General features: G+C 40.7%; 1 protein-coding gene across 1 annotated transcript; it reads left to right on the top strand.

The window, feature by feature from the left end:
• Positions 1-4,327: 4,327 nt before the first annotated feature.
• Positions 4,328-18,716, top strand: tamalin (trafficking regulator and scaffold protein tamalin). The gene is made up of 8 exons (XM_085782758.1): positions 4,328-4,700; positions 7,108-7,160; positions 9,159-9,213; positions 11,286-11,388; positions 14,194-14,287; positions 15,889-15,955; positions 16,726-16,792; positions 18,124-18,716. Exons 1-8 carry the CDS (start codon positions 4,494-4,496, stop codon positions 18,642-18,644), a joined length of 1,167 nt encoding a protein of 388 aa, XP_085638884.1. The 5' UTR covers positions 4,328-4,493; the 3' UTR covers positions 18,645-18,716.
• Positions 18,717-19,093: the final 377 nt, after the last annotated feature.

Genomic DNA, 19,093 nt, shown 5'->3' on the forward strand with positions numbered 1-19,093 from the left:
GAGCTACGCTACGGAGGCTCATGGGATTTCTTGGTTTCACTCATCAAACTCATCAAATACACAATCCAACAACTCCAAAACGCTCTGGTGGACAAGTTGTGACCTGCACATTCACCACACTATGAGATAATAACAGAACGTTACCAGACAGAGTTGTTTTAGAGGTAAATTCATGCAAAACTGCTGATGCGTGTTGCCTTCAGGGACAGTTTTTCATCAAGCAGTCTCTGTATTTCCCTCTAAAACAACTCTGTCTGGTAACGTTGTGTTATTATCTCATAGCGTGGTGAATGTGCAGGTCACAACTTGTCCACCAGAGCGTTTTGGAGTTTTTGGATTGTGTATTTGATGAGTTTGATGAGGGAAACCAAGAAATCCCATGAGCCTCCGTAGCATAGCTCTGAGCAGCTCGCGGCTCTGCTCCGCCGTTCTAAAAATAGCTTGCACCGACAATTAAAGGTAACGAACCCACTGCTATGACTATAGGGATTATGGCAATGGGCCAATTTGCCAAAATGTTGAACTATCCCTTTAACAGTTATAATAATAATGGCTTCTCAAAGGTTCTGCATCTATAATAATAACCAAACGCATGGCACTGTTATGAATACAACAACTTGTACAGTGAGATATGTTCATGTTGCATCGTGGCAGAAAAGAAAAAAAAAAAAAATAGAATTTAACCAAATCTTACTCAGTGTTTTTAATCTCAGTGCTTCACAGCCGGTGGAAATAATAATGCTGCTGCTCTGTAGGAATTTAAAGTCAGGTATGAGGTAGAGTTAATATCATGTTTAAAAACAAAAAAAAGAAGCTTAATGTGCCTTTACACTCTGTACTTTATGGTTTTGGTAGAAGATGTACAGGCCACTTCAGGCGTTTAGACCACGTGGTGTTGCTGTTTTTGTTGTGGCTGTAATTAAAGATGTTTTATTAATAAATATTATTAGATATTATTATCAATTTAGCACCGAGACCGAAGGAAGAGATGAGATTATTACATTTCAGTGATTTTACTTTTTGTTTTTTCATTTAGTTTTTTTTTGTTTTAACACATTTCAGAAGATACTTGAAAGTGTTTTGGGGAACAGTAACAGGACAATCATTGCCAAAGGGCTGCATGTTGATCCGCTGGGTGTGGTGTGTGTGTGTAAGTGTGTGAATGTGTGTATGTGAGGGCAGAAAGTGCTTGTTAAATGCAGAAAAGCTGAGATATGTTTGTTCACGACGTCTAACTTATAAAAATGTGATGATGATGACTTGGATTTTAAAAAAAAAAGAAAAGAAAAAGCTGTTTTAACATATTTAGTCCTTATTTAAATATTATATCCGTCATATCATTTCAGTATATCTGGAGGATGCTCATGTATAATATGCCTGAAACAACACAAACTGTGTAAAGATTTAATAAATCGTCATCTGGGCTTCAGAAGTTGTAACGTTTCATTTTATTTTACAGTATTTCTCTGCAGTAATGTTCACTTCCACCACCAGGGGGCGTCATTCATTCACTTTGTGTTTTATTCTGAGGCTGCAACATGTGGCTGCAACATGATCAGGCCTGACTCACTATAATTGTCTTTTAATGCCAGACTTTTAAAAAAACTTTACCACTTTCTCTCTCTTTGTTGTTAAAGAGGAAATCTGTATTTATTATTTTTCTAATCTTAGATCCGTCTCACATCATCTTCTCCTCCTCCTGCCAAATGTTTTCTGAGGAATAAACGATTCTTTTAACCTTTTTTTTTTTTTTTTAAGTTTACAGTCTCGTCTGCCACCACCACCATGGATATAGCTATTTCAATGAAATGCAGTTGGACAAATCACGGCAACTGTCTTGATCACATATGTTTGGAAATGTTGCCAACGACAGCTGCTGCTGCTCAGATAAAATCCACACAAGTGTTTTGCATATGAAGTTAAGTCGTCACATTTTTTTTTTAAGTGGTATGTCGCACATGTGTGGCACAGGAGGAGGACGGCTCAGTTCACTGAGGTTACACCAGGACAGGACATAAATAAATAAATAAATAACACTTTATTTGTGATGTTTTATCATGTAAAAGTTCAATAATCTCAAATTAAGTGTTGGCTCCTATGTCATCTTCTCTTTTCTCCATCAGTTCATGTGAAACAAGCCCCCAGTCGAGCTTAAAACTCACTTTTATTCCATGGCTTTTAACACAGTTTGAGACCGAAACACTTCTATTTGGTGTGTTCTTCTATTTAACTTGGCCATAATGTTGATTTTTATTTATCTTTATGTCTGGTTAAAGCATTTTGTGGTCAACTTGTGTGTTTCTTAAATGTGCTGCTCTATAAATAAAATCGATTGCATCATCATACGGGTTAAAGTTGAGCACATGAATCAGTTCAGAGTTCAGACACGATCCTGCAGAGTCAAAGTGAAACATCCAGGTGTGACGTGTTGGAGTGGGGACACCCCCTCTTGAATCAACCGGGAATTTCTTAGTTTAGTTTATTTATTTCTCATAGCAGCAGCTCACTGTGCAAAAAGAAATTACAACTCAACATAGATACAGTAGCTACTGTAGTCCTCGGATGATCCTTTAGTTTGTACCACTTGACCCTGGACAACATTTAGACACCAGTTTACTCCCAAAATATTTGTGATACATACAGTAGGGCTGGGTATTGACTAAACATGAAAACCACTTTTGACATGGGTTTCAACATTTTTAACCGCTTCCTGGCCATTTCTGTTCTGGAAATTAGCGCATATTTCATTAGATATTGCCTCATTTACATATATTTAAAGGGATAGTTCAACATTTTGGCAAATTGGCCCATTGCCATAATCCCTATAGTCATAGCAGTAGGTTCATTACCTTTAATTGTCGGTGCAAGCTATTTTTTAGAACGGCGGAGCAGAGCCGCGAGCTGCTCAGAGCTACGCTAAGGAGGCTAATGGGATTTCTTGGTTTCCCTCATCAAACTCATCAAATACACAATCCAACAACTCCAAAACCCTCTGGTGGACAAGTTGTGACCTGCACATTCACCACGCTATGAGATAATAACAGAACGTTACCAGACAGAGTTGTTTTAGAGGTAAATTCATGCAAAACCACTGATACACGTTGCATAGCAGTCTCTCGAAAACGGCTCTGTCTGGTAACGCTCTGTTATTATCTCATAGCGTGGTGAATGTGCAGGTCACAACTTGTCCACCAGAGCGTTGTGGAGTTGTTGGATTGTGTATTTGATGAGTTTGATGAGAGAAACCAAGAAACTACATTAGCCTCCGTAGCGTAGCTCTGAGCAGCTCACAGCTCTGCTCTGCCAACATAAAATTTGACAAAACTTGTAATACAAAAAATATTTGTCTTAATGTGAGTGATAAACTTGAGAAGATTCATGGCGATATCTGTTAGTTAAAGTTTTTACCCAAAGATACACCTCCTTGCCAAAAATCAGGCCCCAGTGACCTTTCATTTGACTGTGGGGAGTTAGGAACGTGTGAGAGGTGGACAAAAATGTCCAGGCCGGGTTAAAAGGGGGACTAGACAAGATCCAAGAAAAGATAACGAACCAGAAATAAACAAACCATAGTAAACAGATTAGACATTCAGACCGAAAAGGTGTTACACATGCAATCTACTGTTTCTATAAATAAATAAAATAAAACAAAAAACTACTGCACTCACTGCAAAAACTCAAAATCTTTCCAAGAATATTTGTCCTTTTTCTTGTCAAAATGTCTCATTTCTAGTCAAAACTAATCTCTTTCCACTTAAAATAAGATTCATCACCTTAAAAATTAACTTGTTTTTAGATCATTTTCACTTGTTTCAAACAAATATTCACTTGAAATAAGTAGAAAAATCTGCCAGTGAAAGCAGTGCTTGTAATAAGGAAGAAAAACTTGCTCCACTATCAGATTCTTCTACTTATTTCAAGTGAAAATCTGCTTGAAAGAAGTAAAAACTGTCTAGAAACAAGCTACTTTTTAATGTGATGTTTCTTATTTTAAGTATAATGAGATTTGTTTTGACTAGAAATGACATTTTGACTAGAAATAAGACAAATATTCTTGGTAAAGATATTTGAATTTTTGCAGTGCTGCTTGCCTTTTGTTGCTGCTGCTGCTTCTGCTGGTGCTGCAACGGGAATGCCCGAGGCGCACCTGAAGGCATCGGGGTGAAAAGGAGGATGCACGTCAGCGCCACTATTGGCACCGTGGATGTGGCCTATTATTGGCACTCATGTGTGTCCTTCAGCGCCGAAGCTCCGCCCCCCTCTGCGTTTGGTTTATTCACAAGAAACAGTGAAGTGGAGCCGGAGGAGGCTCCAGTCAGTCAGTCAGTCCACGTTGAGGCTCAGAGCTCGGTCAGCATCAACACAACCACACACACAAACTACACAACACAACACGACCGCACGCTCTCTGGTTGTTACTTTTCCATTATTGTTTCTTTCTACTGGAGAGGACGCGTCCAGCCTCGTGTGTTTGAGTGAGGAGTTAAAGCATCATGACTTTCAGGAGGCTGAAGAAAGTGAACTCCAGCGGACCGGACCATGGACCATCTCCGCCGGACAACAACGACATTTATTTCCCTTCGTCCAAGTCGGACAGCTGCGGCAGGACGGCGGAGCTGCCGAGCGGCTCCAGCTCCGACGTCTACAACTACCGGACCCTGGCCTACTCCGGGGGCACGCTGCCCAGGAACTTCAAGAAGGTACAGAGAGAGAGAGAGAGGCTTTTATTTCTTACTTTTAAATTTTTTTTTGAAACACTTGGTTTTAAAACCTCAAACAGGTCATTTGAAGTGTCCTCATTCATTTAGACCTGTCGCTTTAAAAGTGATTTAACTCAAGTTTCACACTTGTATTTTGACTTTTTTCCAGTGTTTTTAAGTTATTTCATTTATTAGTTTGCTCTTAAAGTCATGTTCTGGTCATGGACTGTTGATTCTGGCTCAAAAAAGTTGTTTTTTTCTTTTCTTTAATGGAAATAGGCAATAGCATACACAATGTATATAGCTACACTGACAATACACTAACCAAAACAGACAAACAGAAAACAAAGGACAGAACAAACCTAACGACATAATAAAACAGGACCAAAACAGGACAGAAAAGTAAAATAAAAAAACAAACAACTACAACAAAAAGGGATGTAAAGTACGTTTTTCCCCATTATGCATTTCCCGCTTATCTTGATTTGTTGCGATAGTTTTTTCCAAAAGAAATTGTATCTGGTTATTTCAAGTGATAAATTAGGAGCAGGTTTGTCCCTCAGCTCACATCCAACAGTGGAGGAAGCTTGAGAGTCAAAGTGTTGGTGTTTTCTTTCCTCTGCTTCTGCTGTGTATTGATCTAATTGATAACTGATAACTGATCACTGACAGCAGCAGCAGCAGCAGCACTAGACTAGGACCACCCAGACTCTTTGAGTGTGGTTTATAGCAGTGTGAGTTCACCAGGGTCCAGAGTGCAGAGCAGATGGAGGCGACGCTGATTTGACTTGACTTGACTTGAGCAACAGATCCTCCACATGATGAGGATGATGATGATATTGAGTGACTGCTTTCCTCAGAGCGGTGGTGAAATGTTGATTTCAGACGAGACCGGAGAGAGAGAGAGACTGTGTTTCTGCATCAGGGAGGAAATGTGACAACAAGATTTTAGGTGGAAAAAGTTTTTGAGAAATAAACACATTTTAATTTCACAGTTTCTTGTTGTGAAACTTCAACAGGACAGGAGGAGGGAGACAGAAAGTCTAAAGTTTATGACTTTAAACGATCCACAGTGAAAAAGAAGCAGCTTCACTTCCATTCATAAGGTCACAGCGAGGTCACTTAAACTTTTTATTGGAAAACCTTTCAATGTTAAAGTTAATTATGCGATTTGGATTTGGAACCAACTCATTAAGGCGCTTATAATGAACTACAACAGAACAATTCAGTCTCTGTTTCTAGACTTTTACAGGTTGGATTCCTTTCAAAATAAAAGCACACTGAAGATAATCAAATCAGTAGCTGCATGTTATCCTGGATTAGATCTGGAACAACAACAACTAGGCAGCATGTTTTTTATTTGTTGTTTTTGTATGTTTGCATGGACTTGTGTGTGAATCATACTTTGCATCTCATAAAAAATCAAACAAACAAACAAAACAATGAAATTATTCATTTCCTTTGGAGTTTCTGGCTGGCAGACGAGACGACTTAGTTTGAAACAGACGTGTTGCATGTTGTGAAGAAGTCGTAGGCTGCTGCACCACGACTACATGTGTTTCCAGTAGCGAGCCACAACAGTGCATTGTGCAGACACAGACACACACACACAGGGATGGAGAGCATGCAGCCCCCTCCTCCCTCAGTCAGTCAGTCAGTCAGTCAGTCGGTCCCTCTGTGGTTATTTGGGAGTAAATGCTCTCATTGAGACGGCACGGGACAATTCTGTAAGTGTTGGGACATAAAGAAAGCAACATTTTACAACCCAGAGAGGCGGTGGCAGCAGCAGCAGCAGCAGCAGCGGTGGCACAAAGCGTCCTTTCATAAGCAGCAGCAGTTTGAAAACGATGGAGCTGGAACAGAGGTGGATTGATTGTGAATGATTTCTAGTGGACAGATACCTTCCTTATTTATACAGTGAGGCTACGACCTGCTGCTCTAGACTCTCAATGCAACTTATTGTGGCTCAAGTCGTCACCACTGTTAAGGCCAGACGTGGAGCTCCTGAGGGGGGGAAATAAAACGTTATTCAAACTGTCTGATTTGGTTAATAATGAGGTTTAATAATCAGCTTGTTTGAGCACCTGGACCTAGAATAAAAAATAAAAAAAAGACCTAGAATAAAGTGCTGTGTGTGTCTGTGTGTCTGTGTCTGCGTGTAAACAAAGAGCAGACAGACGTGTATTTCTGGTTTCAGTGCCAGTGTCTCTGTGCTACCGGGAGTTATTTGGTGATAACAACAAACAGCCAGCGCGTGTTGGCCGCAACTCATGCACGCAGCAGCAGCACGAGGAGGCGTGTCCAGGAAACGCCGGGGGATTTACCCCCGATGAGTAATTGAACATTCATGAACGTCATGCAGGTGTCTGACTCGTCTCGTTTCTCTCTTCTTTTTTTGTTCTCGCAGGGCGGTGGGCTGCAGAAGTGGAAACCCCTCACACAGACACCTGAACCTCTGAGGTACAGTCCCCTCCTTCTCCTCCCTCTTCCTCTTTCTTTCCTCCCTCCATCATCATCATCATCACACACTGACATAGAGAGCCTAAGTGGAAGCAGGAAGTAACGTCACCATGGGACCTCAACTTGGAAAAAGTCTCCATGTAAAGTGAACGGGAGTCAAAGTTTTATTTCGTGATCCGACTGAATTGTGCCATGCACTGCAAAAACTCAAAATCTTACCAAGAATATTTGTCTTATTTCTAGTCAAAACAAATCTAATTCTACTTAAAATAAGACTCATCACATTAAAAGTAGCTTGTTTTTAGACATTTTTTACTTCTTTCAAGCAGATTTTCACTTGAAATAAGTAGAAAAATCTGACAGTGGATCAAGTTTTTCTTTCTTATTACAAGCACAAAAAACTTGCTTTCACTGGCAGATTTTTCTACTTATTTCAAGTGAAAATTAGTTTGAAACAAATGAAAATGATCTAAAAACAAGTTAATTTTTAGGTGATGAGTCTTATTTTAAGTGGAAAGAGATTAGTTTTGACTAGAAATGAGACATTTTGACAAGAAATAAGACAAATATTCTTGGAAAGATTTTGAGTTTTTGCAGTGTGGGAAAAAAATATGACCTCTACCTGTTTAAAACATCGCGTTTCATGCCGAGAAATCAGCATGTTTGTTGTAAAACTATTGTAAAATAAAATTCCGAAGAATCCGTAACCAAAAAGACTACAGGTCGCGTAGGTGACGTCACACACCACATGGCACCCTTTCCCGTGTCAGTTGGTGACGTATTTTTTGTGGGACACCAGATCTGTAGTCCGCAGAGCGTCGTCACACGAAATAAATTCTTCTGTTGCCGTTTTACGATAAACTGCTGATTTTTTTGGCATGAAACGTGATGTTTTAAACAGGTCGAGGTCAGATATCGGATCATGAAATAAAACTTTGACTCCCGTTCACTTACATGGAAACTTTTTCCGAGTTGAGGTCCCATGGCAACGTTACTTCCTGCTTCCTGAACGTCCTCCATCCTCCTCTTTGGACTTTGGTTATTATTTATGATATTCCTTCCCGAGGTTTCTGTCATGAATATTCACACACGGCGGTGCTGACGTCTCTCAGCGTGTGTGTGACAGGATCTTTGTCCTGGACGACGTTCGTCCGTGACGTTAAAGATGCAGCCGGACACAGAGGAGGTTCTGTGCAGCCGGCGGAGCGATAGATCTTGTTATGCAATTTAGATAAGGACCCACACGGAAGAGAGGAGTCCACAGTCGGATATTAACATCTTGTACTCTCTAATTCTCTCTAATATTATTCATCATCATCCAGCAGGAACAACACTTACATCGCTGCCTTTAAAGAAAGAAACAGCATTTCTGATCGATAAATAGCTGTAATTCTGCTGTGACAGAAGTAAAAAACGTCTATTAAACATCAGGAAAGTGTGAAAAATGCCTGGAGCTCTTCACATGTCTTGTTTTTTTCAACCAGCCCCCTCAAAATTCAGCTCAATACAAGACAGAGACAAAAACAGCAAATTCTCACATTTGAGGAACTGTAAACATCACATTTTAATGTGTCTGCTTGAAAAAATAGAAGAAAATCAAGGTAGATGTTGAGAAAACTTCATTGTTTTTAAGGATAAATACAAAAGAAATCAGATTTTCAGGTTTAAATAGTTGATTTTCTGTTACTTTACTTGGAGTTTTTGTCTGTTGTTGGACAAAATGAGACATTTAAAGAGACTTTGGACTTCATAATGGACTTCCAGTGGTCACTATTTTATGACTAAATGAATCAGGTCTAGATTTTTCTGCTCTGTTTTTTTTTCTCTTATGGAAAAACCTCCTCAGAGCTTTAATCACGTTGCTCTCGCTGAATTCACACGAAGAAGGAAACATGAGGATGTAAAACAAGTTGTAAAAACTCAGCAGGAATAATAATAATAATAATAATAATAATAATAATGATAATTAAAAAATCTCTTTCTTCTTCTTCTTTCCAGGAAGATCGTGGTTCTGGAGAAAAAGGACGAGGAGGCGTTCGGGTTTGAGATCCAGGTAAGAGGATTAACGGAGGATTTGAACTCTCTGAGTGCCATTTAACAGGATTTCTGTGATCGTCCTCGTCTCTTGTCAACAGATGAAACTTGAGCGAGTATCTTCTCCTGTAAATCTCTTAATCCGAGCATTTGCATTTGCCGAGGTCAGAGGTCACGTATCAGTCAAACAGCTCGCTGACGTTTGGTCTCATGACCAGAGAAGATGATGTGGTTGTGTCTTTTAGTCCTTGTGTGGTTTACTCACACGCTTCCCCATGTTTTAATACCTGCTCCACGCTGATCCTGGATCAGCAGACTCACTGGGGCTTTCGCACATTTGACCTCAGTATCTCTCATCTCTCTCATCTCTCTCTTTCTCCTCGTCTCCCTGGAGCGACGCCTCACAAAGTCAGCTCTGTGGCTCGGGCCTCATTCTTTAAATAGTTTTTCACAGGATTTTAAAAGCTCCTAATAACGAGGATATTGTGACGCTGCTGCTGCTGCTGCTGCTGGTCAGCGTTCGTTTTTCTGGAAGCGAAACATGTTCAGGGTTTTTATTTATGGTTTTGACTGCAGGTTTCCGCCCTTCCTGTCGGGCTGCGGCCTGAAGGAAGTGAGATCATCATGATCATGGTCAAGAGAGAGAAAGAGGGAGAAAAAAGAAAAAGCCTGAGATGAGTTTTTGAGTCCTGTGGTTTTTTCCCTCCCTCTGTTTCTGCCGTCAGGTTCAGAGCTCACGTTGCTTCTCGCTGCTGCAGAGCCGGTGCATGTAAATGTGATATTTGCCTTTCAGCGACATTTGCATGGGTCTTTTTTTCGTGTGTTTATCTTTCAGTAGGAAGCTCAGACAGACGCAGGCCGGTCTCAATCGTTACAAATTCACCCTCCAAGTTTGGGATTCAGGTTTAAAAATAAATCTGCTCGACTCTCGCAGATGGAAATATTGATAATATAAGTGTTTTTAAAGACACTTGTCGTTCCATCGCGTCTTCTCCTTTTTTTAAGACCAATGTGATGATGATGATGATGATGATGATGATGATGATGATGATCTTGTGACAAGAGGAAGTGCAGCATTGACGTCCTGCTCAGACTGCGGTGATTGAAACAGGGAAGATCATGCAAAACACATGTGGAAGTAACAAACAGCGTTTCTAAGACAACAAAACACTGAAGTCGTCCAGCAGCAGCGGTGGAGGAAGTGAAGAGAAGTGAAGCTCACGGGTCACTGACTTCACTGCAAATACCAGATATCACAGTGTAGGAATTTTTAAAAAAAAAGGTGTTGGTTGGTTTAGTGTTTAACAGAAGTGAAACTCAGTGATGAATCATTTAAACCAGTTCAATAATCGATCGATTGTCACCTGCTCTCTGGTTTCAGCCGAGGATTTGCAGCTTTATACATATTATTTACTAGTTTTCACTCTTTCACACTAAATTATTCAGCAAATAATGAAAGAACTGATCAGATAAATGTAGAAGAGGACAGAGTAACTTCCTCTGAGATGTTCTGCAGTGTAATAATAATAATGATAAACTTTATTTATATAGCATATTTCTTATTATTTGTACAGATAAAGAATATTAAGACACATTAAAACAAAATAGAAGACAGTGACAAACGACACAACCAAGCAAATAGGAACATCCTGTGTAAAAACCAGAAGATAAAGATCACAAAACTTTGCAAACTTCTACAACCCTTCATCTCTGGAGCGTTCAAAGGCTCCGATGAGTTCACGATCGATCACAAAAAGCTGCAACATCAGTTTTTTTTAAAACATTGATTGATTAATATGAACTCCTGGTTGTTGCTGAGCTGTGTGAACGATTCTCGGACTTTGCATGTTCGTGTCACAGTGTCGTCTCAGCTCGATCAGCGGCGATATCATCTTGTTTCCTGCACCCGTTCATCCGTCCATCCGCCAGCCAGCTCGCTGCCGTGGCTTCCTCAGCGGTTTATCAACGTCGTCGTGTTATTGCACAACTTGCTGACATCAATTGATATTTTGTAAGACAATTCCTACACGTTGAAGAAAAGGGAAACGTTTTGTAAAGTGTTTTCTGTCTCTTTCTCTTTCTCTCTCTCAGACCTACGGCCTTCACCATCAGGACCAGAACTCGGTGGAGATGTGCACGTTCGTGTGTAAAGTTCACGGCGACAGCCCGGCGCAGCAGGCTGGACTTAAAGTTGGTGAGAGTCTGTTTATGTTTCTTCTTCTTTTTCTTTTGTTATTTGTGTCTCGGCCTGAAATAACCTGGAAAACATTTGAAGCAGAGCTGAAGGGGGAAGTTGGCGTGAGACGGGATCCTCAGGTTCAGCTCGTCCTTTATTATGTATACACTGCAAGAATATTTGTCTTATTTCTTGTCAAAATGTCTCATTTCTAGTCAAAACTAATCTCTTTTCACTTAAAATAAGATTCATCACCTAAAAATGAACTTGTTTTTAGATCATTTTCACTTGTTTCAAACAAACATTCACTTGAAATAAGTAGAAAGAAGAGCTTGTAATAAGGAAGAAAAACTTGCTCCACTATCAGATTTTTCTACTTATTTCAAGTGAAAATTTGCTTGAAAGAAGTAAAAACTGTCTAGAAACAAGCTACTTTTTAATGTGATGAGTCTTATTTTAAGTATAATGAGATTTGTTTTGACTAGAAATGACATTTTGACTATAGGACACTAATAATAGGACTAATAGGACACATATTCTTGGTAAGATTTTGAGTCTTTACAGTGTATGTGTATGTGTGAATGAGTGTGTGTGTGTGTTTCCCAGCTGAATCATACGTCAGCAAAAATCACCCAAGAGTTTCAGCCGCCTGTTTAGGGAAGTCTGTGTGCGTCTGTGTGTGTGTGTGTGTGTGTGTGTGTGTGTGTATGCGTGTGTGTGCGCCCACTCATTTCACAGTCAACAAACAACGGCTCCTCTCACCTGTGTGTCAGACCAAAGCAAAGAAACCGCTCAAATGCCACTTTTGAGAGAATGAGATATTTATAGTCGGCAAACAAACTGGTCTCACTTCCTCTTTTCTTTTTTTCTTTTGCCTCTCTGTGTGTTGCTGCTGAGAAACAGAAGCAGCTCAGTCGTTCAGTCAGTCGTGTCTCTATTAGAAATAAAGAAAATAAGAAGATAGAGAACCAGATAGAAAAACTTCATCTGACTGCTCCAGAGCAAATATCTGCATATTTTTATGAACATTATGAAATGATGAATCATGTTTTGGAGGCAGAAAAATAAATGTCAAATATTCTCAGATCTGTTCAGCTCTTCTAATCATTTTGGCCACCACTGTTGTGTGTTTAAACTCTATTAGAAATAAAGAAGATAGAGAACCAGTTTCTGAAAAAGTGCAGAAGATGAGGCGAAGCAGCCGCTGCTATAAATTGTCTTTGGTTTTTTAAACTCGTGACGGTTCAGTCACAAGCCGCCGTCTCAGTCAGTGTGTCAGAGAAGATGTTACCTCCTCTCTCTCTCTCTCTCTCTTCTTCATCCAGCCTCTCTGTGTGTGTTTGGTGTGTCACTTCGTTTTCACTTCCTACATTCCTTGCGTGCTCTCTCTCTCTCTTGCGCTATTGTTCCCCGTGTCTCTTGGCGTGAACACAATGACCTCATCGCTTCAGGCGTCGTTTTGGAAAGAGGAAAACAGGCCGAGAGTGAACAATGGCCGCTGTCAAACGCATGAGAGGCCAAAAACCACATCTGACATCTGAAGCCTCTCAGCGTGACGCCGTTCCACTTCAGTGGAGGAGGTGAAAACGCTGCGAGTTTCACCCGTAAACAAACAGATACTGGATCAAAACGATAGTTAACTTTTGATTATTGACAAGTGACAAATTTGATGTTTACATAAATCCAGATGTGAGAAGTCGCCGCTTTTTTCCTTGATTATTTTGGTTTGTTTTTGTTTTTTTTTAAGATTATTTTCCTGAGTTTTGTTTGAAGTTGATTTCCTAATTTTAGATTTAAGAACCAGTTTGGTTTCCCAGCTCTAATACCAACAGGTCGGTGTCAGCCAATCAGAAGAGAGGAGGAGGCTGTGATGCTCTCTTCCGATTGGCTCACTGTCACTGGACTGTTTTCTTGAGTAATAGAGTAGATTTTTAGAATAAAAGAGAAACCAAAATCCTGCAGGTGTTGGATGGTGGTGGGCGGGGCTTGGTGTGGCTGCTTTGTTGTGACATCACAAAGTCACAGGAAGTCCAGACGGCTTGTTTTCCTAAGGTTTATGAATACTTTTCTGAATAAGGCTTTGACCCTTTCACAGTATGAATATAGAACCTAGAGCTGATCTATAATCAAGTATACAAAGGAAATATTGAAATGTAACTTTATAAAAGGTGTTAGTTGATCAAACAATCCACTTTATCATGTTTTTTTTTTCCACGCGAGGTGACTGTACACTGCAGAAACTCAAAAATATCTTACCAAGAATATTTGTCTTATTTCTAGTCAAAATGTCATTTCTAGTCAAAACAAATCTCATTATACTTAAAATAAGACTCATCAAATTAAAAGTAGCTTGTTTTTAGACACGTTGTACTTCTTTCAAGCATATTTTCACTTGAAACAAGAAGAAAAATCTGATAGTGGAGCAAGTTTTTCTGTCTTATTACAAGCACAAAAAACCTGCTTTCACTGGTTCTACTTATTTCAAGTGAAAATTATCTAAAAACAAGTACATTTTTAGGTGATGAATCTTATTTTAAGTGGAAAGAGATTAGTTTTGACTAGAAATGAGACATTTTGACAAGAAAAAAGACAAATATTCTTGGAAAGATTTTGAGTTTTTGCAGTGTAGTTCAGCGATGCGGCTGCACACGCGTGACCTTGTGTGACATTTGTGTCGCACGTGTGTTGAGGTTTCATTTAAGTATCAAAGAAGCCTCAGCCTCGTCTTAGTCGAAGCCACAGAGGATTGAAGTGCATCCTGACCAGACGGCTGCTGGTTAACACACACTCTGTGTTTCTGTGTGTTTCTGTGTGTGTGTGCAGGAGACACCATCTCAAGTGTGAACGAGGCGCCGGTGGAGGGGTTTCGGCACAAAGAGATCGTTCAGCTCATCAGGGCCTGTGGCAACACAATCAGGTAAGAACAGTCAGTGTGTTTATTAAATATTCAATTTGTTTCCAAAAGCTGAAACAACAAGTTCGATATAAAACTTCACGGCGGCTTTTAATAATTGATCAATAGTCGAGTGTTTCTCAGACAGAATCAGATTAAAGTGCGAACACAGACGCAGGTCAGAGTGTCTCAGTGGCAGAAACGGAGACGCATCAAAGCATCAAACTCTGTTCTCCACGTCGGTGTTAATGAGAAAAGTCTGTGGAAGTTTTGACTTTACAGAAACATGAGAGAGAGATTCACACGTTTCCCCCTTCACGACGTTGTTAATGCTCAATAAAAGTTAAATTAGTCGTGGTCAAAACTTTTACTACTTCCAGCTTCTGAAAATTTAAGGATTAACAACATCAATTAGTCAAAGGGTAAAAAAAAAGGCTAATGACTTAAAGGGATAGTTTAACATTTTGGAAAATTGGCCCATTGCCATAATCCCTATAGCCATAGCAGTAGGTTCGTTACCTTTAATTGTCGGTGCAAGCTATTTTTAGAACAGACAGAGTTGTTTTAGAGGTAAATTCATGCAAAACCACTGATGCACGTTCCCGTCGAGGGCAGTTTTTCATCAAGCAGTCTCTGAATTTACCTCTAAAACAACACTGTCTCGTAACGTTCTGTTATTATCTCATAGCGTGGTGAATGTGCAGGTCACAACTTGTCCACCAGAGCATTTTGGAGTTGTTGGATTGTGTATTTGATGAGTTTGATGAGGGAAACCAAGAAATCCCATGAGCCTCCGTAGTGTATAGCTCTGAGCAGCTCACGGCTCTGCTCCGCTGTTCTAAAAATAGCTTGCACCGAGAATTAAAGGTAACGAACCTACTGCTACGACTATAGGGATTATGGCAATGGGCCAATTTGCCAAAATGTTGAACTATCCCTTTCACGGTTGTTGTTTTTTTGTTTGTTTTTGTTGCTAGAATCTAAAAATCTGGGAAAAAAAACTGACAAACATGACAAAGTGAATAATCAGGTTAATCAATTAAGAAAACTCATTTGGATGAAGCAGCTGCAGCTTTGCTCACAACTCTGTAACATCTCAAGAACTAAAAGAAAAGATATTTTTTTAAAAAGAAAAGAAACTCTGTCGTCGTCTTTTATCTCTTTAAGTGTCACTTTGATGAGTGGATGTTTGGTTTGAACCTCACTCCCCTCCTCCTCCTCCTCTTCCTCTTCCTCCTCCTCCTCCTCGTCCTGAAAGATTAAACAGCCTCGTACTGAGGGAGGTGAACCACATCAGCAGTGGCAGATTTAATAGACTGACTCCATCACATTATCCTCACAGCTCCAGTCTGTATAAAGTGTCGACAGCAGCAGCAGCTCCTCCACCACCGAGTGGAAACACTATCTGCTCCCTCCGCCCACTCCAGACTCGTTGACCAAACCCACTCCTCATGAAAAGACTCTTTTATATGCTCCAGTTGCGTGTGTGTTTTCTTTTCCCTCTTCCTTCTTCTGCTTCTTTCTTTACATGAATGTTTTCTGGTCTTGTATTTTTTTTTTATAAGTGTTTCCTGTTACACTTACCCTCCTCTGTTTTTTTTGTTTTTTGTTTTTTTTGCCCTCAGGCTGGAGACGGTTTACAGCGACTCCATCAGAAAAGCAGAGCTGGAGGCTCGGCTGCAGTATCTCAAGGTGGGTCTCTCTCTGCCACACACAAACACACACACATGGACACACACACATGCACATATTATGCTAACATGCTAGATATAGACACACACACCCCTCCCCTCCCCCTCCCCCTCCCCCTCCCTTCACACCTGTCTCCCCAGCAGCCTCCCTCCCTCCGCCACCTGTTGCATCAGCAGTTTCCCGGGCTGCACACATTACATTCTTCCCTCGTGGCTGTTAAAGACGCTGCTGCCAGCAGTGAAGTGGCTCAAGTGATCGCGCGTTCAATCCCCCCCTTCCTACCCCCTTTTACCCCACCCCAACAAAGATTACAGCAGCTGTCCCGATGCTAATCCGCTGCAGCAACCAGCAACAGCCGCCGCTCCCTAATCCCACGTTTTTAAAGATTAACCTGCTGCAGCGTCTGGGATGGGGAAAAAAAAGCTGCTGGATGTCGGTTTATCGCTAAATATGATAAAGTTACAGTGTGAGTGTGGAAGCTGTAACTCACTCACTCGCTGATAACAATCACATGAATGTGAGTTTGCATGTCGTGCTGCGGGAACACCCTCACGCTCATCGTCTTCCTCTTAACTCCTGTTATTTGTCAGCGGGGTTTTTCTGTCTCGCACACGTTTAGTTGTCATGTTGAGTTGTTTTTTTTAAATTCCCCCGTGCTGCAATAATAGTAAGTAATTTATATATTTGTTCGTGAGAAGGAGTCTACCCTGAATTGTGTGTTGTGGTTTCTTTATTTCATTTAACAAATATCTGTCTTTGTTTTTTTGCAGCAAACGCTTCACGAGAAGTGGGACGAGTATCGGTCGTTGATGGTGCAGGAGCAGAGACTTGTTCATGGTGAGTTGGTCGAGTGTCATCACGTCTTTTACATGTCTGCATGTGTTTAAAATACAAATGATAAAGAAAAGATCACCTGTTTTTTCTGTTTTTTTTAATTTTTTAATATTCTGGGAGACAATTGTCGATCAAAAGAGGTTTCAGTTGTTTTTGTTGAATTGTCCATTAATCATCATGATGCTCTTTCAACCACATCAGAAGAAGATTTATGTAATATTCCCAGTTTTACTGTCACACAATCCTGTTCCTTCACAAAAGAAGTCAAATTATTTATTCACAATGTTTTAACCTCGACCCCATCGAGCAAATTTGGGCTGAGTTGGAAAATGAACTGGACAGATGTTTTATATATTCAGGGAGGGAAACCTTTGGCTTGAGCAGCAGAAGACAATAATATATTGACATTATGCCAGAGAGATGTGCTGCTGTACTTGCTGCAAAAGTTGATAAAAACTGTCGGACTCACTTCATCTGACTGCGCTCAGAGCAAATATCCGCATATTTTAGGAACTTTATGAAATGAAATCATGTTTTGGAGGCAGAAAAATGTCAGGTAATCTCAGATCTGTCAGCTCTTCTAATCATTTTACTGTCACACAATCATGTTCCTTCACAGAAGAAACCAAATTATTTATTCACAATATTTTAACCTCGACCCCATCGAGCAAATTTGGGCTGAGTTGGAAAATGTATTATATAGGCTATTCAGAGGGAAACCTTTGACTTGAGCAGCAGAAGACAATATATATTCAGTTCAGTTCAAGTTTATTTGTCATATACATTAAAAAAGTACAATGTACAGTCAATGCATTGAAATGTAGTCTGCCCTGGCTCACTCTCAACCCTTAAAAAGTAAACAATAAAGAAAATAAAAACTAATAATGACAGTAGCATCATATAGACAATGACAGTAAAAAACAAGCATGTCCCATAAGAAGCATCAATAAATAAGTCAAACAATCAATGATCTGCGACCTACACGTTCATTCATTCCTACATTCACAATCATTCACACTCATTTAAAGCAGACATTATACAATATCAAGCCCCAATAAATACATCCATCAATGTTGACACTATGCCAGCGAGATGTGCTGCTGTACTTGCCGCAAAAGTTGATAAAAACCGTCGGACTCACTTCATCTGACTGCGCTCAGAGCAAATATCTGCATATTTTAGGAACTTTATGAAATTAAATCATGTTTTGGAGGCAGAAAAATGTCAGATAATCTCAGATCTGTCAGCTCTTCTAATCATTTTGGCCACCACCGTATGTTTAAACTTTTAAATTCCTGTCCTGACTCTGCCTCTGCGTCTCCTCCTCCCTGCAGGCATCGTGCTGAGCGACGCCGCCGTGTACGAGTCGCTGGAGTCGGCGGGCGTGTACGGCAGCCTGGGCGTCCCCAGCCCGGCGGTGCAGCGAGCGCTCCGCGGCACCGGCAGCACCAGCAGCAGCGCCAGCTTCCTGAGCACGGCCACCACCGAGGACGACCCGCTGTACCAGACCTGCCTGTACCAGGCGGACGGCAGCGTGGACTCGGACTGCAGCAGCAGCGCCGCCGCCGACAGGAAGAAAGAGACAACGCAGCAGAAGCAGAGGCAGCAGCAACGCCTACGACCGGCCAGCGAGCTCTTCACCACCGCCAAAACGCACCTGACCCGCAGCGCCAGCACACGCAGCTACATGAGGGGGTCGTCGGGGTCGTCGTCCTCGTCCTCGGCCGCCGGGGAGAAGCAGGGAGGATTCAACTCGCTGCAGAGGAAACCCAAACCCAAGAGCTTCCGCAGGCGACTCCTCAAATTCATCCCCGGCCTGAACCGACCGCTGGAGGAGGAGGAGAGCAAACTGTGAGCAAGCGAGCGAGTGTCCAAAAACCAAAAGACCCAAAGACTTTTCAGCACCAGTGACTTTCAAACTATTAAAGTGCCAAAGATTAAAAAAGAAAACAGAAAAAAACAGAGCACCAGTCCGGAAGAGTGAAGAAATCGAGACCAAAGTGTGAAAGGCTCTTGTTTGCACCTCCCTTATCACTGCAAAAACTCAAAGAATATTTGTCTTATTTCTAGTCAAAATGTCATTTCTAGTCAAAACAAATCTCATTATACTTAAAATAAGACTCATCACATTAAAAAGTAGCTTGTTTTTAGACACTTTTTCCTTCTTTCAAGCATATTTTCACTTGAAATAAGTAGAATAATCTGATAGTGGAGCAAGTTTTTCTTCCTTATTATTACAAGCACAACAAACTTCCATTCACTGGCAGATTCTTCTACTTATTTCAAGTGAATATTTGTTTGAAA

This window comes from Trachurus japonicus, chromosome 7 (genome assembly GCF_045865225.1).
Source record: "Trachurus japonicus isolate A0001 chromosome 7, Traja_1.0".
NCBI classification, from domain to species: domain Eukaryota; kingdom Metazoa; phylum Chordata; class Actinopteri; order Carangiformes; family Carangidae; genus Trachurus; species Trachurus japonicus.